Source organism: Oncorhynchus gorbuscha, linkage group LG14 (assembly GCF_021184085.1).
Source record: "Oncorhynchus gorbuscha isolate QuinsamMale2020 ecotype Even-year linkage group LG14, OgorEven_v1.0, whole genome shotgun sequence".
NCBI lineage: Eukaryota > Metazoa > Chordata > Actinopteri > Salmoniformes > Salmonidae > Oncorhynchus > Oncorhynchus gorbuscha.
The window spans coordinates 84,086,572-84,112,027 of record NC_060186.1 but is presented as its reverse complement, the minus strand read 5'-3'; the positions used below and the strand labels follow the sequence as shown (position 1 = coordinate 84,112,027).

At 45.0% G+C, this 25,456-nt stretch overlaps 1 protein-coding gene across 9 annotated transcripts; it reads right to left on the bottom strand.

Moving 5' to 3' along the window:
• Positions 1-3,116: 3,116 nt before the first annotated feature.
• LOC123995485 (high mobility group nucleosome-binding domain-containing protein 3-like) lies at positions 3,117-25,112 on the bottom strand. Of its 9 annotated transcripts, none has more exons than XM_046299134.1 (7): positions 24,955-25,111; positions 14,368-14,463; positions 10,228-10,257; positions 7,898-7,951; positions 7,594-7,698; positions 6,573-6,672; positions 3,117-3,830 (listed from the first exon to the last, which is right to left on the bottom strand). In XM_046299134.1, the coding sequence occupies exons 1-7, from the start codon at positions 24,967-24,969 to the stop codon at positions 3,823-3,825; spliced, it is 408 nt and encodes a 135-aa protein (XP_046155090.1). In that variant the 5' UTR covers positions 24,970-25,111; the 3' UTR covers positions 3,117-3,822. The 9 variants fall into 9 exon arrangements, with proteins under 9 accessions (XP_046155090.1, XP_046155091.1, XP_046155096.1 ...); XM_046299135.1 differs by having other exon boundaries at positions 7,594-7,695; XM_046299140.1 differs by lacking the exon at positions 6,573-6,672 and having other exon boundaries at positions 24,955-25,112.
• Positions 25,113-25,456: the final 344 nt, after the last annotated feature.

Below are 25,456 nucleotides of genomic sequence, written 5' to 3'. Positions count from 1 at the left end.
CTACTGATGACAGACCAGCTAGATCTCTGTCTCTATTATATTATGACAGACCAGCTAGATCTACTGTCTCTATTATATTATGACAGACCAGCTAGATCTACTGTCTCTATTATATATGACAGACCAGCTAGATCTACTGTCTCTATTATATTATGACAGACCAGCTAGATCTACTGTCTCTATTATATTATGACAGACCAGCTAGATCTACTGTCTCTATTATATTATGACAGACCAGCTAGATCTACTGTCTCTATTATATTATGACAGACCAGCTAGATCTAATGTCTCTATTATATTATGACAGACCAGCTAGTCTGTCATATTATATTATGACAGACCAGCTAGATCTACTGTCTCTATTATATTATGACAGACCAGCTAGATCTACTGTCTCTATTATATTATGACAGACCAGCTAGATCTACTGTCTCTATTATATTATGACAGACCAGCTAGATCTACTGTCTCTATTATATTATGACAGACCAGCTAGATCTACTGTCTCTATTATATTATGACAGACCAGCTAGATCTACTGTCTCTATTATATTATGACAGACCAGCTAGATCTACTGTCTCTATTATATTATGACAGACCAGCTAGATCTACTGTCTCTATTATATTATGACAGACCAGCTAGATCTACTGTCTCTATTATATTATGACAGACCAGCTAGATCTACTGTCTCTATTATATTATGACAGACCAGCTAGATCTACTGTCTCTATTATATTATGACAGACCAGCTAGATCTACTGTCTCTATTATATTATGACAGACCAGCTAGATCTACTGTCTCTATTATATTATGACAGACCAGCTAGATCTACTGTCTATTATATTATCTAGATCTATTATATTATGACAGACCAGCTAGATCTACTGTCTCTATTATATTATGACAGACCAGCTAGATCTACTGTCTCTATTATATTATGACAGACCAGCTAGATCTACTGTCTCTATTATATTATGACAGACCAGCTAGATCTACTGTCTCTATTATATTATGACAGACCAGCTAGATCTACTGTCTCTATTATATTATGACAGACCAGCTAGATCTACTGTCTCTATTATATTATGACAGACCAGCTAGATCTACTGTCTCTATTATATTATGACAGACCAGCTAGATCTACTGTCTCTATTATATTATGACAGACCAGCTAGATCTACTGTCTCTATTATATTATGACAGACCAGCTAGATCTACTGTCTCTATTATATTATGACAGACCAGCTAGATCTACTGTCTCTATTATATTATGACAGACCAGCTAGATCTCTGTCTCTATTATATTATGACAGACCAGCTAGATCTACTGTCTCTATTATATTATGACAGACCAGCTAGATCTACTGTCTCTATTATATTATGACAGACCAGCTAGATCTACTGTCTCTATTATATTATGACAGACCAGCTAGATCTACTGTCTCTATTATATTATGACAGACCAGCTAGATCTACTGTCTCTATTATATTATGACAGACCAGCTAGATCTACTGTCTCTATTATATTATGACAGACCAGCTAGATCTACTGTCTCTATTATATGACAGACCACCAGCTAGATCTACTGTCTCTATTATATTATGACAGACCAGCTAGATCTACTGTCTCTATTATATTATGACAGACCAGCTAGATCTACTGTCTCTATTATATTATGACAGACCAGCTAGATCTACTGTCTCTATTATATTATGACAGACCAGCTAGATCTACTGTCTCTATTATATTATGACAGACCAGCTAGATCTACTGTCTCTATTATATTATGACAGACCAGCTAGATCTACTGTCTCTATTATATTATGACAGACCAGCTAGATCTACTGTCTCTATTATATTATGACAGACCAGCTAGATCTACTGTCTCTATTATATTATGACAGACCAGCTAGATCTACTGTCTCTATTATATTATGACAGACCAGCTAGATCTACTGTCTCTATTATATTATGACAGACCAGCTAGATCTACTGTCTCTATTATATTATGACAGACCAGCTAGATCTACTGTCTCTATTATATATGACATGACAGACCAGCTAGATCTACTGTCTCTATTATATTATGACAGACCAGCTAGATCTACTGTCTCTATTATATTATGACAGACCAGCTAGATCTACTGTCTCTATTATATTATGACAGACCAGCTAGATCTACTGTCTCTATTATATTATGACAGACCAGCTAGATCTACTGTCTCTATTATATTATGACAGACCAGCTAGATCTACTGTCTCTATTATATTATGACAGACCAGCTAGATCTACTGTCTCTATTATATTATGACAGACCAGCTAGATCTATATTATGACAGACCAGCTAGATCTACTGTCTCTATTATATTATGACAGACCAGCTAGATCTACTGTCTCTATTATATTATGACAGACCAGCTAGATCTACTGTCTCTATTATATTATGACAGACCAGCTAGATCTACTGTCTCTATTATATTATGACAGACCAGCTAGATCTACTGTCTCTATATCTCTATTATATTATGACAGACCAGCTAGATCTACTGTCTCTATTATATTATGACAGACCAGCTAGATCTACTGTCTCTATTATATTATGACAGACCAGCTAGATCTACTGTCTCTATTATATTATGACAGACCAGCTAGATCTACTGTCTCTATTATATTATGACAGACCAGCTAGATCTACTGTCTCTATTATATTATGACAGACCAGCTAGAGATCTAGCTGTCTGTCTATTATATTATGACAGACCAGCTAGATCTACTGTCTCTATTATATTATGACAGACCAGCTAGATCTACTGTCTCTATTATATTATGACAGACCAGCTAGATCTACTGTCTCTATTATATTATGACAGACCAGCTAGATCTAATGTCTCTATTATATTATGACAGACCAGCTAGATCTAATGTCTCTATTATATTATGACAGACCAGCTAGATCTAATGTCTCTATTATATTATGACAGACCAGCTAGATCTACTGTCTCTATTATATTATGACAGACCAGCTAGATCTACTGTCTCAATTATATGGCAGGAAGCTTGGCCCCAGTGATGTACTGGGCAGAGAGACAAAACACACACTACTCACAAGACTTCAACTTTCAGCTTTTATTTCAAAATAATGTTTTCCCCCAGGCAGGGTGAATCCACTGCGTTCTAGAACTGAGACACCACTTGTTATTGCTACGCCACTGTTCTGCCAGTTTCAAACACAGGAGAGACAATTCTCACATTCTACATCTGCTTAAAAAGCCGCAAATATTCTCCATGGCAACACCTCAGTTCAGGGTCAAAGGTCACCTGTGATGTCATAGGAGCCTAGTTTGACCCCTGGGTCTCTGATGTCATAGCCGGGAGATCAAATTAATTTACAGTGAAGTCATCAAAAAGAGCTATCTTAGTAGAGAGGATATGACGTCATCATTTAGAAAGGACGTGAGACACATTATAATGGTGACCCTGTGAGGCTCCTCCCCACTGCCAGAGGAAGAATAGTTGCAGCCATTTTTTTTAAAACATGTCACTTCAATCTGTCTTTCAAGAAAAGGAAGAGGAGAAAGAGAGAGAGAGGAAAGGATTGGAAAAAGAGAAGTGATAGAACTGCAAGGAGGAGTGTGGACATGGGGTGTTGGTTTATCTTCGCTAATATCACAGGACCCAAAAAATTCAGCAATTTACAAAATCCTCGTAAAAAAAGATCCTTTCTTTGTTTCCATGGTACCGGTTTGGGAGAAGTCAGAGAAAGACACACCCCCAATTTCCTCATTCCTTCTCCTCGTCAGACCCCGCCCCCACAGCCTCAGTCTCCTGCAGACAGACACAAACACATAGAATTAGGAATCCAACACTAGAATGGACATGAACCTTCTTATGATAGGATGAAGGTCAGCCATGCTGGTCAGGGAGTTGGTCAACCATGGTTTGCCAGTGCTGTGATAAGATAGTGTAAAATAATGAATTTGAAGAATGTATCTACACTGTATGTTTGTTAGCTAGCTTCTAGCTTCTAAGCTAGCTTCTAATCCTGTATGCTGATTGGTTAAAATCACTTACTTTAAAATGCTTATTTACTCTGTTCCATCTGACTGCTGCAATACACTGCCTCCTCAGCCCAGCCAGGCAATTTATAAACTTGATCTCCACTATAAAAAACATCTAGACATTGTCTCACATTTCTTTTTCGACCAACATTTAGTTTTCAACATTTGTATAAACCTTGCTGTCTGTCTCTCTGACATTTGCAACATTGTTTCAATATTCAAATTGGATCACCAGCTGTCCCATAGTAATATACAAGTCGAACGAGACAATCAGGCAGGCAGTGTTTCTCAGCCAGTCCAAATCATGAATCAGCTGGAATAATTTTTAAGGATATATACAAAGAAATGCGAAGTGCATCTAGTTTGCAGTATTTCCAGCTTCAGTTTAAAGTGATTGAGTCACTGTAGCTGTGTTGTTGGCTAGCTCCTCTGGGAGAGAGCACATGTTCTACACCAGGCGAAATCACACCTCAGTCGCTCATTGTTATGGATGTATCCAAATAAATGTCACTAGAAAACACCTTTAACAGATGCTGCTACTTAGCTGTTATTCTGGCTGCACTTTTGGACTTTTTGACTGTAAATTAGCCGTAGTTGACTAGCTAGCAAGCAAAGGATAAGAACGTTGCCAGCCAGTATGACAATGGAACATTTAGAACGAACGACTGGGTCGAGTCCATAGATACTGAAAGACTGGGTCGAGTCCATAGATACTGAACGACTGGGTCGAGTCCATAGATACTGAACGACTGGGTCGAGTCCATAGATACTGAACGACTGGGTCGAGTCCATAGATACTGAACGACTGGGTCGAGTCCATAGATACTGAACGACTGGGTCGAGTCCATAGATACTGAACGACTGGGTCGAGTCCATAGATACTGAACGACTGGGTCGAGTCCATAGATACTGAATGACTGGGTCGAGTCCATAGATACTGAACGACTGGGTCGCGTCTCTGGCAACCGAACCGATAGAGAACGAATAACCATCCGGCTTGGGTAACAACACTAGATTTGTGTCTGGACTTTATCTGGTGGCAGGATGAAATGTTATGAAGAAATTCATCAAAATAACTATTTCATTCAAATATGTCAATCATTATTTGAATATGTTGGTAACCCATTGTATAAAAGGGATAATGCCCACGAAGACTGCGTTTGGAAGATATACTGGCATGGTTCGACTTCTCGGGCCCAACAGCACCAGCGCCAATATATCATCCAAACACTGGCTTATCAGGACATTAAACTTAAATATTTTAGAGGCTATTTATACAGAAGATGTATATAAAACCTGTATCACCTGTATTCATAATTATATGACAATATTTTATGTTGACAATTCAATTACACAATTAAGAAATAAGGCCTGGGGGGGTGTGGTATATTGGCCAACGTACCACCCCCCCCCCGAGGTGCTTTGTTGCCATTATAAGCTGGTTACCAACGTAATTAGAGCAGTAAGAGGTGAAGAGGGACGTCGTACTACTATGACCCTTGTAATACATCACATTACACAGTGATAATATATATTATTATTATTATTCATTAAGCTAGTGACAACCTAGTTCCATGGCCAAGGAAAAAAGACCTCTGGTCCTGCTGGCTAGTTAGTAGTATCACTAGTGATCCTGATGAGTTAACAGACTGTACATACTGAAGAGTGAGCACACACACATTTCATACAATTACTGTGTAGTAACAAGGACACACAATGTTAGTGCCCACACACTCAGTGGTTAAATCACACACTCAGTTTACAACACTCAGTGGTTAAATCACACAAACCGCAAACCAAATCGGACTCTGTTCCCCTATGCCTAGGTCTAGGGCTAGATCTATGGCTAGGTCTATGGCTGTGTCTATGTCTATGGCTAGGCCTAGGTCTATATCTAGGTCTATGGCTAGGTCTATGGCTAGGCCTATGGCTAGGTCTATGGCTAGGCCTATGGCTAGGTCTAGGTCTATGGCTAGGTCTAGGTCTATGGCTAGGTCTAGGTCTATGGCTAGGCCTATGGCTAGGTCTATGGCTAGGTCTAGGTCTATGGCTAGGTCTATGGCTAGGTCTAGGTCTATGGCTAGGTCTAGGTCTAGGTCTATGGCTGTGTCTATGGCTAGGCCTAGGTCTATGGCTAGGTCTATGGCTAGGTCTATGGCTAGGTCTAGGCCTAGGTCTATGGCTAGGTCTAGGTCTATGGCTAGGTCTATGGCTAGGTCTATGGCTAGGTCTAGGTCTATGGCTAGGTCTATGGCTAGGTCTATGGCTAGGTCTAGGTCTAGGTCTATGGCTAGGTCTATGGCTAGGTCTATGGCTATGGCTAGGTCTATGGCTAGGTCTATGGCTAGGTCTATGGCTAGGTCTAGGTCTATGGCTAGGTCTATGGCTAGGTCTATGGCTAGGTCTAGGTCTAAAATAATGCTCTACGGAGGGAATAGAGTGCCATTTGGGAGACCCCCTAACAACTCTGGTTCAAATCCACAGCACTCTGTCGGTCTGTCTGTCATACCGTTGACTCGGACTGTCTCACTCGGTCCTCTGACAGACATGGAGTAGGGAGCAAGACTTCTGTAGTAGGTCACACTGACACTGGAGCGAGAGACACAGATCTGTGTGTGTGTGTGTGTGTGTGTGTGTGTGTGTGTGTGTGTGTGTGTGTGTGTGTGTGTGTGTGTGTGTGTGTGTGTGTGTGTGTGTGTGTGTGTGTGTGTGTGTGTGTGTGTGTGTGTGTGTGTGTGTGTGTGTGTGTGTGTGTGTGTGTGTGTGTGAGACAGATATTGAGACAGGGAGAACATTGAAGGAAGACATGTTAGATGATTATAATCCCACAACCAGCCCCCCTCCTCCGATGGAGGTGTGGCCTAGCATATCTCCTCTACATCCTCCGATGGAGGTGTGGCCTAGCGTACCTCTACATCCTCTGATGGAGGTGTGGCCTAGCGTATCTCCTCTACATCCTCTGATGGAGGTGTGGCCTAGCGTACCTCTACATCCTCTGATGGAGGTGTGGCCTAGCGTACCTCCTCTACATCCTCTGATAGAGGTGTGGTCTAGCGTACCTCCTCTACATTCTTTGATGATAGAGGTGTGGCCTAGCGTACCTCCTCTACATCCTTTGATGGAGGTGTGGCCTAGCGTATCTCCTCTACATTCTTTGATGGAGGTGTGGCCTAGCGTATCTCCTCTACATCCTTTGATGGAGGTGTGGCCTAGCGTATCTCCTCTACATCCTTTGATGGAGGTGTGGCCTAGCGTATCTCCTCTACATCCTTTGATGGAGGTGTGGCCTAGCGTATCTCCTCTACATCCTTTGATGGAGGTGTGGCCTAGCGTATCTCCTCTACATTCTCTGATGGAGGTGTGGCCTAGCGTATCTCCTCTACATCCTCTGATGGAGGTGTGGCCTAGCGTATCTCCTCTACATCCTTTGATGGAGGTGTGGCCTAGCGTACCTCCTCTACATCCTCTGATGGAGGTGTGGCCTAGCGTACCTCCTCTACATTCTCTGATGGAGGTGTGGCCTAGCGTACCTCTGTAAGAGTCTGTCGATTATGGGAGGGGCCATCATCCCTCTTCAATTTAGCTCCTCCTTTCTTTCCCTTCATGGCCTTGTCGTCCACCTTGTCCACCGGCTTCTAGGCAGACAGAGCCAATCAGAACACAGCATAGAAACAGAGAATACCAATCCCAACAGAGGACAGAGACAACCAATTAAAAACAGCTCTGAGAACATTCAAACAGACAGAAACTTTGAGACTTTAAAACAAACACAACATGCATTTATGGATACGCACTGTAACACCTGGACAGTGTGTGTCTGCTCGATTGCATTACCTTGGCGATAGCCTTCTTCGGCTTGACCTCAACCGGTTTGGGAGGAGCTGGTTTCTGTAGGTCAGAGAGAGAGAGCCATTAGCTTTGGCATTAGCCTAGTTAAAGAATGGGGAAACGCTATAGAATTAGCTTAGTTTAGCTTAGCCTAGCACAAAAAGTGGGAAACACCATACAATTATCTTAGTTTAGAATGGGGCATTTCTATAGAATTAGTTCAGCTGAGTGAATTGGACATTTCAATGGAATTAGCTTAGCTGAGTGAATGGAGCATTTCTATAAACATAGCTTAGCAAAGACAATGGGAAAACACCATAGAAATAGCTTAGCATAGGAATATGTGTATAACCTGAACAATAGTGCATTGTGGGCTATAGGGGAGGCCATACAATACCCACTAGTAGACGGCAACACCTCAGCTGAAGGTACGTACAGACAGCTTAATCAATGCAAACTTAAAAGTATATTTAACATATTTAACACATCATCATTATGTAAACAGGGAAGACTATCACTGGATCCTGTTCGTTATTAAAATGACTAAAATAGAGCCGTGAGAACCTGTTGGTTAATTACCTGATCACATAATCAGCTATAACAGTAATATTGAGATAAGGTAATATATAAACATGGCTGTGATAATGTGTTATATTAACATGGCTGTGATAATGCATCATATAAACATGGCTGTGATAATGTGTTATAAACATGGCTGTGATAATGCATCATAAACATGGCTGTGATAATGAGTTATATAAACATGGCTGTGATAATGAGTTATATAAACATGACTGTAATAATGTGTTATATAAACATGGCTGTGATAATGAGTTATATAAACATGACTGTAATAATGTGTTATATAAACATGGCTGTGATAATGAGTTATATAAACATGGCTGTGATAATGCATCATAAACATGGCTGTGATAATGCATCATATAAACATGACTGTGATAATGAGTTATATAAACATGGCTGTGATAATGAGTTATATAAACATGGCTGTGATAATGAGTTATATAAACATGGCTGTGATAATGAGTTATATAAACATGGCTGTGATAATGAGTTATATAAACATGGCTGTGATAATGAGTTATATAAACATGGCTGTGATAATGAGTTATATAAACATGGCTGTGATAATGTGTTATATTAACATGGCTGTGATAATGAGTTATATAAACATGGCTGTGATAATGAGTTATATAAACATGTTAATGATGAAGGGCTAACGTTCACAACAAGCTGAAGTTACCAAGACCATGTATCCCAAATGACACCCTATTCTTTATGGGGTCAAAAATAGTGCACTACAAAGGGAATATGGTGCAGTTTGAGATCCGGCCCATGTGCGCCATGCTTGAAGACAGTGAAATCACGACAGACCGAGGATGAACAGAACAGATAGATGTCAAGTCTGGTAAAGGAAATGAGGACGAGAGAAAGAAAACAAGCGCAGGACCAGAAGCAACCTGCAGGGACCTTCCCCCCCCACCACCACCTTTACAACACTGAATTCTGTCATGATACCCTGATGAAGACAGCTTGCTGTCACAATACCCCGATGAAGACAGCTTGCTGTCGCGATACCCCAATGAAGACAGCTTGCTGTTCAAACCTTGGTGAATAAATTATTGTGTGGGATTTTCCCTATTCTTTTAGAACACTCCTTTATAACCCAGTCTGAATAGAACACTCCTTTATAACCCAGTCTGAATAGAACACTCCTTTATAACCCAGTCTGAATAGAACACTCCTTTATAACCCAGTCTGAATAGAACACTCCTTTATAACCCAGTCTGAATAGAACACTCCTTTATAACCCAGTCTGAATATAACACTCCTTTATAACCCAGTCTGAATATAACACTCCTTTATAACCCATTCTGAATAGAACCCAGTCTGAATAGAACACTCCTTTATAACACAGTCTGAATAGAACTCTCGTTTATAACCCAGTCTGAATAGAACTCTCGTTTATAACCCAGTCTGAATAGAACACTCCTTTATAACCCAGTCTGAATAGAACACTCCTTTATAACCCAGTCTGAATAGAAATGAGTTTATAAACATGTCTGAATAGAACTCTCCTTTATAACCCAGTCTGAATAGAACTCTCATTTATAACCCAGTCTGAATAGAACACTCCTTTATAACCCAGTCTGAATAGAACACTGTCTGAATATCTAGCTAGTTATGATTTCAGATCCTAATATCATATCTGGTGACAGTGAGAAATATAACAGACTGCTTCTGTGGATAATGAGAGATAAGACAGGCAGAGATAAGAGAGATAAACATGGAGGAAGAGGGATGATTAAACTTACCGATGACAACCTCTCTGACCGACTGGTGGGCTACAGAAAGAGAGAGAGAGAGGGGGGAGAGAGACAGACAGCAAGAGAGAGGGGGAGAGAGACAGCAAAAGAGGGGGAGAGAGACAGCAAGAAGAGGGAAGAGGTGACATCAAGAGAGAGAGGGAGAGAGAGACATCAAGAGAAGAGGGAGGAGAGACATCAAGAGAGAGAGGATGAGACAGAAGAGAGAGAGGGGGAGAGAGACAGACAGCAAGAGAGAGAGAGGGGGGAGAGAGACAGACAGCAAGAGAGAGGGGGAGAGAGACAGCAAGAGAGAGGGAGAGACAGACAGCAAGAGAGAGGGGGAGAGAGAGACATCAAGAGAGAGAGGGAGAGTGAGACATCAAGAGAGAGAGGGAGAGAGAGACAGCAAGGGGAGGGAATAGAGACAGCAAGAGAGAGAGAGAGGGGGAGAGAGACAGACAGCTTTAGAAGAGAGTCTGGGGGAGAGAGACAGACTCCTTTAGAGAGACAGCAAGAAGAGGGGGAGAGCGAGACAGCTTTAAACCCAGAGAAGAGAACAGACAGACAGCAAGAGAGAGATAGAAGACATCAAAGAGAGAGGGAGAGAGAGACAGCAAGAGGGAGAGGGAGAGAGAGACAGCAAGAGGGAGGGGGAAGAGAGACAGCTCCTTTATAACCGAGACAGCAAGAGAAGAGAGAGACAGACAGACAGCAAGAGAGAGAGGGAGGGAGAGACATCAAGAGAGAGAGGGAGAGAGAGACAGCAAGAGGGAGAGGGAGAGAGAGACAGCAAGAGGGAGGGGGAGAGAGAGAGCAAGAGTGAGGGGGAGAGCGAGACAGCAAGAGAGAGAGAGAGAGCAAGGGGGAGAGGGAGAGAGAGACAGCAAGGGGGAGAGAGACAGCAAGGGGGAGAGGGAGAGAGAGACAGCAAGAGGGAGACAGCAAGAGGGAGAGGGAGAGAGAGACAGCAAGAGGGACACAGCAAGAGGGAGAGGGAGAGAGACAGCAAGAGAGAGGGACACAGCAAGAGGGAGAGGGAGAGAGAGACAGCAAGAGAGAGAGGCAGAGACAGACAGCGAGAGAGAGAGGGAGAGACAGCAAGAGAGAGGGGGAGAGGAGGAGAGGGGACAGAGGGCATATCAGTTGTGTATTGAGGGTCTGCTAGTGTACTAGGGCTAGTGAGGAGGGGTAGTGTACTAGGGGTAGTATACTAGGGGTAGTGTACAATGTGTAGTGAGGAGGGGTAGTGTACTAGGGGTAGTAAGGAGGGGTAGTGTACTAGGGGTAGTGTACGTGTACTAGGGGTAGTGAGGAGGGGTAGTGTGCTAGGGGTAGTGCGGAGGGGTAGTGTACTAGCGGTAGTGTACTAAGGGTAGTGAGGAGGGGTAGTGTACTAGGGGTAGTGTACTAGGGGTAGTGTACTAGGGGTAGTGAGGAGGGGTAGTGTACTAGGGGTAGTGTGCTAGGTGTAGTGTGCTAGGGGTAGTGTACTAGGAGTCATGCGGAGGGGTAGTGTACTAGGGGTAGGTATATTATGGGTAGGTACTAGGGGTAGTGTGGAGGGGTAGTGTACTAGGGGTAGTGTGCTAGGGGTAGTGTACTAGGAGTCATGCGGAGGGGTAGTGTACTAGGGGTAGTGTGCTAGGGGTAGTGTACTAGGAGTCATGCGGAGGGGTAGTGTACTAGGGGTAGGTATGTTATGGGTAGGTACTAGGGGTAGTGTGGAGGGGTAGTGTACTAGGGGTAGTGTAATAGGGGTAGTGTACTAAGGGTAGTGTGGAGGGGTAGTGTACTAGGGGTAGTGTACTAGGGGTAGTGTACTAGGGTAGTGTGGAGGGGTATTGTACTAGGGGTAGTATACTAAGGGTAGGGGACTAGGGATACTGTACTAGGGGTCGTGTCTAGGGGTAGTGTGGAGGGGTAGTGTACTAGGGGTAGTGTACTAGGGGTAGTGTGGAAGGGTAGTGTACTAGTAGTAGTGTGGAGGGGTAGTATACTAGGGGTAGTGTACCAAGGGTAGTGAGGAGGGGTAATGTACTAAGGGTAGTGTACTAGGGGTAGTATACTAGCGGTAGTATACTAGGGGTAGTGTACTAGGGGTAGTGTACTGGGGTAGTGTACTAGGGGTCGTGTGGAGGGGTAGTGTACTAGGGGTAGTGTACTAGGGGTAGTGTACTAAGGGTAGGGAAACTAGGGGTAGTGTGGAGAGGTAGTGTACTAAGGGTAGGTATACTAGGGGTAGTGTGGAGGGGTAGTGTACTAAGGGTAGGGCACTAGGGGTAGTGTGGAGAGGTAGTGTACTAAGGGTAGGTATACTAGGGGTAGTGTATTAAGGGTAGTGTACTAAGGGTAGTGTGAAGGGAGTGTACTAGGGGTAGTGTACTAGGGGTAGTATACGAGCGGTAGTATACTAGTGGTAGTGTACTAGGGGTAGTGTACTAGGGGTAGTGTACTAGGGGTAGTGTGGAGGGGTAGTGTACTAGGGTAGTGTACTAAGGGAGGGCACTAGGGTAGGAGAGGTAGTGTACTAGAGGGACAGGTATACTAGGGGTAGTGTATTAAGGGTAGTGTACTAAGGGTAGTGTGGAGGAGTACTAGGGGTAGTGTACTGGGGTAGTGTACTGGGGTAGTGTACTAGGGGTAGTGTACTAGGGGTAGTGTACTGGGGTAGTGTACTATGGGTAGTGTACTATGGGTAGTGTACTAAGGGTAGTGTACTAAGGGTAGTGCGGAGGGAGTGTACTAGGGGTAGTGTGGAGGGGTAGTGTGGAGGGGTAGTGTACTAGGGGTAGTGTGGAGGGAGTGTACTAGGGTAGTGTACTGGGGTAGTGTACTAGGGGTAGTGTGGAGGGGTAGTGTACTAGGGGTAGTGTGGATAGTGTACTAGGGGTAGTGTACTGGGGTAGTGTACTGGGGTAGTGTACTAGGGGTAGTGTAGGAGGGTAGTGTACTAGGGTAGTGTGGAGGGAGTGTACTAGGGGTAGTGTACTGGGGTAGTGTGGAGGGGTAGTGTGGAGGGGTAGTGTACTAGGGGTAGTGTGGAGGGAGTGTACTAGGGGTAGTGTACTGGGGTAGTGTACTAGGGGTAGTGTGGAGGGGTAGTGTACTAGGGGTAGTGTACTAGGGGTAGTGTGGAGGGGTAGTGTACTAGGGGTAGTGTACTAGGGGTAGTGTACTAGGGGTAGTGTACTAGGGTAGTGTGGAGGGGTAGTGTACTAGGGGTAGTGTACTAGGGGTAGTGTGGAGGGGTAGTGTACTAGGGGTAGTGTACTAGGGATAGGGTATAGGGGTAGTGTGGAGGGGTAGTGTACTAGGGGTAGTGTACTAGGGGTAGTGTACTAGGGGTAGTGTACTAGGGGTAGTGTACTAGGGGTAGTCATGGGGAGTGGAGGGGTAGTGTACTAGGGGTAGGTATATTAGGGGTAGGTACTAGGGGTAGTGTGGAGGGGTAGTGTACTAGGGGTAGTGTGGATAGTGTACTAGGGGTAGTGTACTGGGGTAGTGTACTGGGGTAGTGTACTAGGGGTAGTGCGGAGGGGTAGTGTACTAGGGGTAGTGTGCTAGGGATAGGTACTAGGGGTAGTGTGGAGGGGTAGTGTACTAGGGGGGTATATTAGTAGGTACTAGGGGTAGTGTGGATAGTGTACTAGGGGTAGTGTACTGGGGTAGTGTACTAGGGGTAGTGTACTAGGGGTAGTGTACTAGGGGTAGTGTGGAGGGGTAGTGTACTAGGGGTAGTGTACTAGGGGTACTAAGGGTAGGAGGAGGGGTAGTGTACTAGGGGTAGTGTGGAGGGGTAGTGTCTAGGGGTAGTGTGGAGGGGTAGTGTACTAGGGGTAGTGTACTAGGGGTAGTGTGGATAGTGTGTTTGTATAAAGATCCTCTTCATGTATCAGGGTGTATAAGCGTTTGCTGTATGTGGTGAATCCGATACATACATAATGAGCGTGTTTGCGGTTGTGTAACACACTGCACACTGCACACACACACTGCACACTGCACACTGCACACACACACTGCACACTGCACACTGCACACACACACACTGCACACACACACACACACACACACACACTACACACTGCACACTGCACACACACACACACACACACACACACTGCACACACACACACACAGAGCTCCTACCTCTTGCTTAGCGACCTCCTGCTTAGCGACCTCCTGCTTAGCGACCTCCTGCTTAGTGACTTTAGAGGCGTCCTTGGCACCAGCCCCTTCGGCAGACTAGAAGAAACAGAGAGAGGACTGAATACACAACACACCCGGTATCCACCGTTAATGAACGGCCGAGATGTCTGTTACGTTGTACGGTGAGCCAGTGGTCACCAACCAATCAACATCACTTTCACAGTCAAAAAGCAAACCGAGATCTATTGCTCAGATTTTATTTTAAAACATGAAGCTAATATAAACAGTTGTGTAGAAATGGTGTTTGTGCAGTCGACCTAATGCATTATTACCTCATATGGGCTATATAACTGGTCTGCCAATATCATTATTCTCAGAACATGTTATATTTCAACACTCAAGTTTTGATAACAAAATAGATCAGTTGGTGTAGCACTTGCGAGGCACAGCTGAGCATAAATCGAGCAAATCATTTTATTTTTTATTTTCCTGGACTGATGGTACGGGACACCTGCATGTGATGGCATGGTGCTTTCAAAAAAACTGGGAACTGAACGAGGGAAAATCATGACGTCAGAGTTTCCGAGGTAGGTGACCGTTGAAAACGATTTTTTCTCGTCTGATCTCGTTTATTTCTGAGTTCCCAGTTCTTGAACACACTGAAGTCGGAGATTTCCGAGTTTCCAGTTGCTTTGAACACGGCATTAGTCTCAGCGGAGGGAGGGAGGGAGGGAGGGAGGGAGGGAGGGAGGGAGGGAGGGAGGGAGGGGGAGGGAGGGAGGGAGGGAGGGAGGGAGCACTGTGAAGGGGTAGTGTACTAGGTGTAGTGAGGAGGGGCCGTGTACTAGGGGTCGTGACGAGGGGTAGTGTTCTAGGGGTCGTGAGGAGGGGTAGTGTACTAGGGGAAGTGAGGAGGGGTAGTGTACTAGGGGTAGTGTGCTAGGGGTAGTGTACTAGGACTCATGCGGAGGGGTAGTGTACTCAGGGTAGTGTACTAGGGGTAGTGTACTAGGGGTAGTGTACTAGGGGTCGTGACGAGGGGTAGTGTTCTAGGGGTCGTGAGGAGGGGTAGTGTACTAGGGGAAGTGAGGAGGGGTAGTGTACTAGGGGTAGTGTACTAGGACTCAGGTGGAGGGGTAGTGTCTCAGGGTAGTGTACTAGGGGTAGTGAGGAGGGGTAGTGTACTAGGGGTAGTGTACTAGGGGTAGTGTTCTAGGGGTAGTGAGGAGGGGTAGTGAGGAGGGGTCGTGTGGAGGGGTAGTGTGGAGGGGTAGTGTACTAGGGGTAGTGTGGAGGGGTAGTGTGGAGGGGTAGTGTGGTGGGGTAGTGTACTAGGGGTAGTGTACTAGGGGTAGTGTACTAGGGGTAGTGTACTAGGGGTAGTGTACTAGGGGTAGTGTACTAGGGGTAGTGAGGAGGGGTAGTGTACTAGGGGTAGTGTACTAGGGGTAGTGTACTAGGGGTAGTAAGGAGGGGTAGTGTACTAGGGGTAGTGAGGAGGGGTAGTGTACTAGGGGTAGTGTACTAGGGGTAGTGAGGAGGGGTAGTGTATTAGGGGTAGTGTACTAGGGGTAGTGTACTAGGGGTAGTGAGGAGGGGTAGTGAGGAGGGGTAGTGTACTAGGGGTAGTGTACTAGGGGTAGTGAGGAGGGGTAGTAAGGAGGGGTAGTGTACTAGGGGTAGTGTACTAGGGGTAGTGTACTAGGGGTAGTGAGGAGGGGTAGTGTATTAGGGGTAGTGTACTAGGGGTAGTGTACTAGGGGTAGTGAGGAGGGGTAGTGTACTAGGGGTAGTGTACTAGGGGTAGTGTACTAGGGGTAGTGTACTAGGGGTAGTGAGGAGGGGTAGTGTGCTAGGGGTAGTGTACTAGGGGTAGTGTACTAGGGGTAGTGTACTAGGGGTAGTGTGGAGGGGTAGTGTACTAGGGGTAGTGTGCTAGGGGTAGTGAGGAGGGGTAGTGTATTAGGGGTAGTGTACTAGGGGTAGTGTGCTAGGGGTAGTGTACTAGGGGTAGTGTGCTAGGGGTAGTGTACTAGGGGTAGTGTACTAAGGATGGGTATATGAATACACTCCTGATCACACGCAAACACAGTTCACTGTCATAGCAGACACATACAAACAGCATGACCACTGTCATAGCAGACACATACAAACAGCATGATCACTATCATAGCAGACACATACAAACAGCATGACCACTGTCATAGCATGACCACTGTCATAGCATGACCACTGTCATAGCAGACACATACAAACAGAATGATCACTGTCATAGCAGACACATACACACAGCATGACCACTGTCATAGCATGACCACTGTCATAGCAGACACATACAAACAGCATGACCACTGTCATAGCATGACCACTGTCATAGCAGACACATACAAACAGCATGACCACTGTCATAGCAGACACATACAAACAGCATGAACACTGTCATAGCAGACACATACAAACAGCATGACCACTGTCATAGCAGACACATACAAACAGCATGACCACTGTCATAGCAGACACATACAAACAGCATGACCACTGTCATAGCAGACACATACAAACAGCATGACCACTGTCATAGCAGACACATACTAACAGTCCGTTGTGTATATATAATTCCTTCTCGCATCTATCTACTGTTCTAATCCTCTCACCTTTTCCCTTGGCTTGTGGACTTCAGTGCACAACACATCAGCTGTCTGTGACCGGGGGAAATAAACTTTCCAAACCTTCATATCATGACTGCTAATCGCACACAGCCACATTGTTGTCATGTCATAGTCAACATAGCTACTAGAACTAACGTGTTATTAAACTCGCCATAGCCAGCTAGCTAACATAGCATCCGTCTCTGTTGGATAGCCATAGCCAGCTAGCTAACATAGCATCCGTCTCTGTTGGATAGCCATAGCCAGCTAGCTAACATAGCATCCGTCTCTGTTGGATAACCATAGCCAGCTAGCTAACATAGCATCCGTCTCTGTTGGATAGCCATAGCCAGCTAGCTAACATAGCATCCGTCTCTGTTGGATAGCCATAGCCAGCTAGCTAACATAGCATCCGTCTCTGTTGGATAACCATAGCCAGCTAGCTAACATAGCATCCCTCTCTGTTGGATAGCCATAGCCAGCTAGCTAACATAGCATCCCTCTCTGTTGGATAACCATAGCCAGCTAGCTAACATATCATCCATCTCTGTTGGATAGCCATAGCCAGCTAGCTAACATAGCATTCGTCTCTGAGCTGGTTTTTTAAATTTAAATTTAACCTTTATTTTCAATGGTGGGAACAGTGGTTTAACTGCCTTGTTCACAGGAAGAACAACAGATTTTTACCTTGTTCAGCTCAGGGATTCAATCCAGCAACCTTTGGGATACCAACGCTCTAACCTGCCGCGTAGGTTAAAGTTGTTAAACTGTTTAACTATTGTACTTCTCTCTCTGAGTCAACTGCCGTGCTAGTTACCTGTACCTGATGCTTTCAGTACTCGATCCATTCTCTGATCCTTTGAGTGGATAACGTGTCAATTAACGATGCAAGAGCTCTGAGGACGTTCTCCGGACGTTGTCATAATCACTGTGTAAGTCTATGGAAAGGGGGTGAAAACCATTCACCTCCTAGGTTTTGTATTGAAGTCAATGTATCCAGAGGAGGACGGAAGCTAGCTGTCCTCCGGCTACACCATGGTGCTACCCAAAAAGGTGCTGTTGATGCAACTGTAGATCTTCATGGTAAAACAGTGTGTTTTAATCAATTATTTGGTGAAGTGAATATATTTATTAAAGTTTTATCTAAAAAGGAAAACTTTTATAATGTTTCACTATTTAATTTTTTATTTTATTTGCTGAGTTCCTCCCCTTCCTCCTCTGACGAGCCTCCTCTGGTGTTTGTATCCCAGATCGATCAAGGAGACCAAAACATCCATTTGATCATAAAATACTAATGAATATTAACAAAGTCTCTCAGAAACACCACCTCACTAAGACATTAGAGAGAGTTTGGAGTTTCCCCGACACAGATTACTGTAAACGTTGTCCTGGACGAAGAGAATCTCAGGATTTCTTAGTCCAGGACTTTAATCTGTGGACCTGGAGAATCAGGAAGTTTCATGACTAATAGTAATTATGACTGGAGAGGAGATGAGTGGACTAGAGATCATGACTATCAGCAGATACTATCTCTCAGCCTCGGGGACAGTGCCACTGGAGGTCTCTTCACAGTCCCCGAGTCCAGAACAGACTATGGGAGGCACACATTGCTACACAGAGCCATGACTACATGGAACTCTATTTCACATCAACTGATGCAAGACGGGTAGGCAAGTAGACGAGTAGGCAGGTAGACGAGTAGGCAGGTTGACGAGTAGGCAGGTTGACGAGTAGGCAGGTTGACGAGTAGGCAGGTTGACGAGTAGGCAGGTTGACGAGTAGGCAGGTTGACAGGCTCACAGGTAGGCGGGTAGACAGGTAGACAGGTAGGCGCGTAGACAGGTAGGCAGGTTGACAAGCTCACCGGTAGGCGGGTAGGCATGTAGACAGGTAGGCGAGTAGACAGGTAGACAGGTAGGCAGGTAGACAGGTAGGCCGGTTGGACAGGTAGGCGGGTAGACAGGTAGGCAGGTTGACAAGCTCACAGGTAGGCAGGTAGGCAGGTAGACAGGTAGGCGGGTAGACAGGTAGACAGGCTCACAGGTGGGCAGGTAGGCAGGTAGACAGGTAGGCGGGTAGACAGGTAGGCAGGTTGACAGGCTCACAGGTAGGCAGGTAGACAGGCTCACAGGTAGGCAGGTAGACAGGTAGACAGGTAGGCAGGTAGACAGGTAGGCGGGTAGACAGGTAGACAGACTCAAAGGTAGGCAGATAGACAGGTAGGCAGGTAGACAGGTAGGCAGGTTGACAGGCTCACAGGTAGGCAGGTAGACAGGCTAGCTAAACACCTATGTATCTAGGGTCTTCCTCTAAAAACAGGCTATGCAAACACCAGAGGACAATACAATGCATCATTTACATAGCAGCAACCTCTTTCACTATGTCCCCCCTCCCGCTCTCTCTGCCTCACTCTCCATGCCCCCTATCTCTCTCTGCCTCACTCTCTATCCCCCCTCTCTCCATGCCCCCTATCTCTCTCTGCCTCACTCTCCATGCCCCCTATCTCTCTCTGCCTCACTCTCTATCCCCCTCTCTCCATGCCCCCTATCTCTCTCTGCCTCACTCTCTATCCCCCTCTCTCCATGCCCCCTATCTCTCTCTGCCTCACTCTCCATGCCCCCTATCTCTCTCTGCCTCACTCTCTACATGCCCCCTATTTCTCTCTGCCTCACTCTCTCCATGCCCCCTATCTCTCTCTGCCTCACTCTCCATGCCCCTTATCTCTCTCTGCCTCACTCTCCATGCCCCTTATCTCTCTCTGCCACTCTCCATGCCCCCTCACTCTCTCTCTGCCTCACTCTCCATGCCCCCTCACTCTCTCTCTGACTCTCTCCCTGCCCCCCTCACTCTCTCTCACTCTCCATGCCCCCCTCACTCTCTCTCTGACTCTCTCCCTGCCCCCCCCTCACTCTCTCTCACTCTCCATGCCTCACCCCCCCCCCCCACTCCCTCTCTGCCTCACTCTCCATGCCCCACCCCCTCACTCCCTTCATCTGCCTCACTCTCCATGCCCCACCCCCCCTCACTCTCTCTCTCTGACTCTCTCCCTGCCCCCCTCACTCTATCTCTCTGACTCTCTTCTTCTTCTCTCTCTCTCTGCCTCACTCTCCATGCCCCCCCCTCACTCTCTCTCTCTGACTCTCTCCCTGCTTTATATGTATGGCTTTATATGTTTACATTGCCAAAGCAAGCAAGTGAAGTAGATAATAAACAATAGTGAAATTAACAATATAAAATTAACAGTAAACATTACACTCACAAAAGTTCCAAAAGAATAAAGACATTACAAATGTCATATTATATGCAAATAGTTAAAGTACAAAAGGGAAAATAAATAAACATAAATATGGGTTGTATTTACAGAGGTGTTTGTTCTTCACTGGTTGACCTTTTCTTGTGGCAACAGGTCACACATCTTGCTGCTGTGATGGAACACTGTGGAATTTCACCCAGTAGATATGGGAGTTTATCAAAATGTCAAATTCTTTGTGGATCTGTGTGATCTGGGGGAAATATGTCTCTCTAATATGGTCATACATTGGGCAGGAGGTTAGGAAGTGCAGCTCAGTTTCCACCTCATTTTGTGGGCAGTGAGCACATAGCCTGTCTTCTCTTGAGAGCCAGGTCTGCCTACGGCGGCCTTTCTCAATAGCAAGGCTATGCTCACTGAGTCTGTACATAGTCAAAGCTTTCCTTAAGTTTGGGTCAGTCATAGTGGTCAGGTGTTCTGCCACTGTGTACTCTCTGTTTAGGGTCAGTCACAGTGGTCAGGTATTCTACCACTCTCTGTTTAGGGTCAGTCACAGTGGTCAGGTATTCTGCCACTCTCTGTTTAGGGTCAGTCACAGTGGTCAGGTATTCTGCCACTGTGTACTCTCTGTTTAGGGCCAGTCACAGTGGTCAGGTATTCTGCCACTGTGTACTCTCTGTTTAGGGTCAGTCACAGTGGTCAGGTATTCTGCCACTGTGTACTCTCTGTTTAGGGTCAGTCACAGTGGTCAGGTATTCTGCCACTGTGAACTCTCTGTTTAGGGTCAGTCACAGTGGTCAGGTATTCTGCCACTGTGTACTCTCTGTTTAAGGTCAGTCACAGTGGTCAGGTATTCTGCCACTCTCTGTTTAGGGTCAGTCACAGTGGTCAGGTATTCTGCCACTGTGTCCTCTCTGTTTAGGGTCAGTCACAGTGGTCAGGTATTCTGCCGCTGTGTCCTCTCTGTTTAGGGTCAGTCACAGTGGTCAGGTATTCTGCCACTGTGTCCTCTCTGTTTAAGGTCAGTCACAGTGGTCAGGTATTCTGCCGCTGTGTCCTCTCTGTTTAGGGTCAGTCACAGTGGTCAGGTATTCTGCCGCTGTGTCCTCTCTGTTTAGGGTCAGTCACAGTGGTCAGGTATTCTACCACTGTGTACTCTCTGTTTAGGGTCAGTCACAGTGGTCAGGTATTCTGCCACTGTGTCCTCTCTGTTTAGGGCCAGTCAGAGTGGTCAGGTATTCTACCACTGTGTACTCTCTGTTTAGGGTCAGTCACAGTGGTCAGGTATTCTGCCGCTGTGTACTCTCTGTTTAGGGCATCATTCTAGTTTGCTCTGTTTTTTTGTTAAGTCTTTCAATTTTGTCAAGTAATTATCTTTTTGTTTTCTCATGATTTGGTTGGGTCTAATTGTGTTGCTGTCTTTGGCTCTGTGGGGTCTGTTGGTGTTTGTGATCAGAGCCCCAGGACCAGCTTGCTTAGGGCTGTCACACCCTGGTCGAAGTATTTTGTGTTTATCTTCATGTATTGGGTCAGGCCAGGGTGTGGCATGGGTTTTTGTATGTGTTGTGTATGTATTGGGATTGTAGCTAGTGGGGTGATCTAGCAGAGTCTATGGCTGTCTGGAGTGGTTCTCAATCAGAGGCAGGTGTTTATCGTTGTCTCTGATTGGGAACCATATTTAGGCAGCCATATTCTTTGAGTTTGTCGGGGGTGATTGTCCTTAGTGTCTTTGTTCCTGTCGCTGTGTTAGTTGACACAAGTATAGGCTGTTTCGGTTTTCGTTTCGTTATTTACGTTCTTTGTTTTGTAGTGTTTGTGTTTATTCATGTTTACGTTGTTTATTAAACATGGATCGCAATCTACATGCTGCAGTTTGGTCCGACTCTCCTTCACCACAAGAGAACCGTTACAAGGGGACTCTTCTCCAGGTTCATCTCTCTGTAGGTGATGGCTTTGTTATGGAAGGTTTGGGAATCGCTTCCTTTTAGGTGGTTGTAGAATTTAACAGCTCTTTTCTGGATTTTGATAATTAGTGGGTATCGGCCTAATTCTGCTCTGCATGTATTATTTGTTGTTCTACGTTGTACACAGATGATATTTTGGCAGAATTCTACATGCAGAAACTCAATTTGGTGTTTGTCCCATTTTGTGAAGTCTTGGTTGGTGAGCGGACCCCAGACCTCACAGCCATAAAGGGCATTGGGTTCTATAACTGATTAAAGTATTTTTAGCCAGATACTAATTGGGATGTCAAATATTATCAAATCAAATGTATTTATAAAGCCCTTCTTACATCAGCTGATGCCACAAAGTGCTGTACAGAAACCCAGCATAAAACCCCAAACAGCAAGCAATGCAGGTGTAGAAGCACATTATGTTCCTTTTGATGGCATAGAATGCCCTTCTTGCCTCGTCTCTCAGATCGTTCAAAGCTTTGTGGAAGTCACCTGTGGCGCTGATGTTTAGGCCGAGGTATGTATCGTTTTTTTGTGTGCTCTAGGGCATCGGTGTCTAGATGGAATTTGTATTTGTGGTCCTGGCGACTGGACCTTTTTTTGAAACACTTATTTTTGTCTTACTGAGATTGACTGTCAGGGCCCAGGTCTGACAGAATCTGTGCAGAAGATCTAGGTGCTGCTGTAGGTCCTCCTTGGTTGGGGACAGAAGCACCAGATCATCAGCAAACAGTAGACATTTGACTTCAGATTCTAGCAGGGTGAGCCCAGGTGCTGCAGACTGTTCTGGTGCCCGCGCCAATTCATTGATATATATGTTGAAGAGGGTGGGGCTTAAATTGCACCCCTGTCTCACCCCACAGCCCTGTGGGAAGAAGTGTTTTTTGGCCATTTTAACACCTGTTTGTGTACATGGATTATATAATGTTGTATGTTTTCCCCCCAACACCACTTTCCATCAGTTTGTATAGCAGACCCTCATGACAAATTGAGTCAAGCTTTTTTTTAAATCAACAAATCATGAGAAGACTTTGCCTTTGTTTTGGTTTGTTTGTTTGTCTATTAGGGTGTCCAGGGTGAATGTGTGGCCTGTCGTAAGGTCATTTTGCTAAAAAGCTACTTTGACATTTTCTCACTGAGGAAATGTACGAGTTTGGTGTTAATGATAATGCAGAGGATTTCCCCAAGGTTGCTGTTGACGCTTCTACCACAGTAGTTATTGGGGTCAAATTTGTTGGGGAAGATGCCAGAGTTGAGGATGATAAAGAGTTTAAGTATAGCCAATTGGAATTGGTGGTCTGTATATTATATAATTTCATTGAGATTCATCAACAACATCAATGTGTGTTTTTGCTGTTTGTTCTTTATTATAGTTTCAAACAGATTGGAGGTTTAGTTATATTATATTATTATATTATTTTATATTATTATACTATTATATTATTTATTATATTATTATATTATTATATATACCCGAATAGCGGGTTGAGGAAGCAAAATAGTTATTGCTTTGCATCGCAGTTAGCCACGGAATCCTTCCAAACCACTCATTGTTGAATTTGTGATTTCCGACTTGCTGTGTAATGTCCAATGGCCGATGAGCACCGATACGTTTTATCTATAATTTCTCTGAATTTGACAAGGATTGAAAATGATTTGCCAGTAGATTGTCAACGTGATTCATGATGATGACTGCTTGTCTGGCTAGCATGTTAGACAATATTTTTAAAGTATGCTGTTAACATGATCAGTCCTAATCAAAGCTACGGCAGAAATAATAATAATAATAACCTGATTTGTCGTAATTGTATCTGTGGCCAATGATCTTGAGCCTTCTTGGACAGGCACTTCTAATGTAAATGTCTGGCAGCACCCAAATAGGCTTGAAGTGCCTTGCTTTCCCTGGAGATTCTGCGGTCACATCGTCCCCATGAGTGACGGAACACTGAGCCAATCACCACATAAGTAGAGAGAATGACCAACGCCTATGTTCCCGCTGCCTGCCTCTCCACCACAGTCAGCACCGAGCCGGGCTGAAACGCCTGCATTTAACAGCCTTACCCAAGAGACCATGCTTCTATGCATCTTTAGCAACACAAGGATTACATTTTTTTTTACATTGTTTGCAAATTGATATTTTGTATTTTTTAGGTAAACAGGTAGGGAAACAAAATGACAGGTTGCCACAGTGAGAGAGAGAGAGAGAGAGGAAGAGGCTGTCCTTCTAGAGGGAAAAAACATCTAAAATCCTTCTTCCATCGACAGATTTAAATCCCTACCGGTAGACTGGTCTAACACGTTAAAATGCACTAAAGGCACAATAATCTCCAAGCAGTCACTACGGGGATAAAGCGGCCACTTCAAACCGCCAGCGGCGGTGGTACGGCACGCATCCCTACCGGTCGGTATTCCGGAGCGCGAGCTGTGCACTGCGTGGTTACAGACAGTCCGGTATGTGTGAACAGGGAGTACACACCGGCCATGAACAGCGAGAGAGAGAGCAGGGGCTTCGACAGAAAACACACCGAATAACATGGAGGAACGCTGCCATGTCCCGCGCATCCACTCTACACTCCCATCAGACCGAAAAGGTCCCAGTTGAACCGTTCTAACAGGCGGTGCTCGGGTTTGGAAACTTTCGCATCAGCTCACCTGCTTAGGAGAGACGCGCCGCTTATCCTGTCTCTTACAGATACACCGTTTTAATAAAACAAAAATAAACAGAGCGACTCACCTTCCTTTTAGGCATGATGTTACAGAGATACTATTTCCGTCAGAAAGGATCAAATAGTCCACCCTGCAGGTCCACAGCTCGAGTTTAGAAGTAACCTTCCACCAGATACCGGATCAATACTAAACACCTTCTATAATCACATGGTAATCATATGCAGACCTTTATCTCTGCATCCCGCCCACCCATAGGCCAGAACCCGCAAAACCAGCTCCTGTAGTGACAAGGGATTGGTCAAGCCCCCTGTATGCAAATATCACCGCTGCGCACATTGGTTGAAGCGTAAGAATAGGGGATCCCATGGCTTGTCTGATTGGCTACGCACTCTTTGTAAGCAAATCATGGCCGCTCGTGGGTGATGGCCAGATGTGTAGGTTGAAAGAAAGCGAGAAGAGTAGAGAAAAGAAGAGAAGAGAAGAGAAAAGTAGAGAGGCCAATAGAAAGATGATGGGGCTCTAAGTGGTTCTGGGAAGTCTAGGCGGGAAGTAGAGGTCTTCACGGGTCT

What these genes read in the sequence shown, in the direction of transcription:
- LOC123995485 (XM_046299134.1), bottom strand. An exon ending in AGGAGGTCGCTAAGCAAGAG is followed by an intron (nt 10,258 to 14,367) that starts GTAGGAGCTCTG and finishes CTCTTTCTGTAG; the next exon opens with CCCACCAGTCGGTCAGAGAG. An exon ending in ATCGACAGACTCTTACAGAG is followed by an intron (nt 6,673 to 7,593) that starts GTACGCTAGGCC and finishes ACACACACACAG; the next exon opens with ATCTGTGTCTCTCGCTCCAG.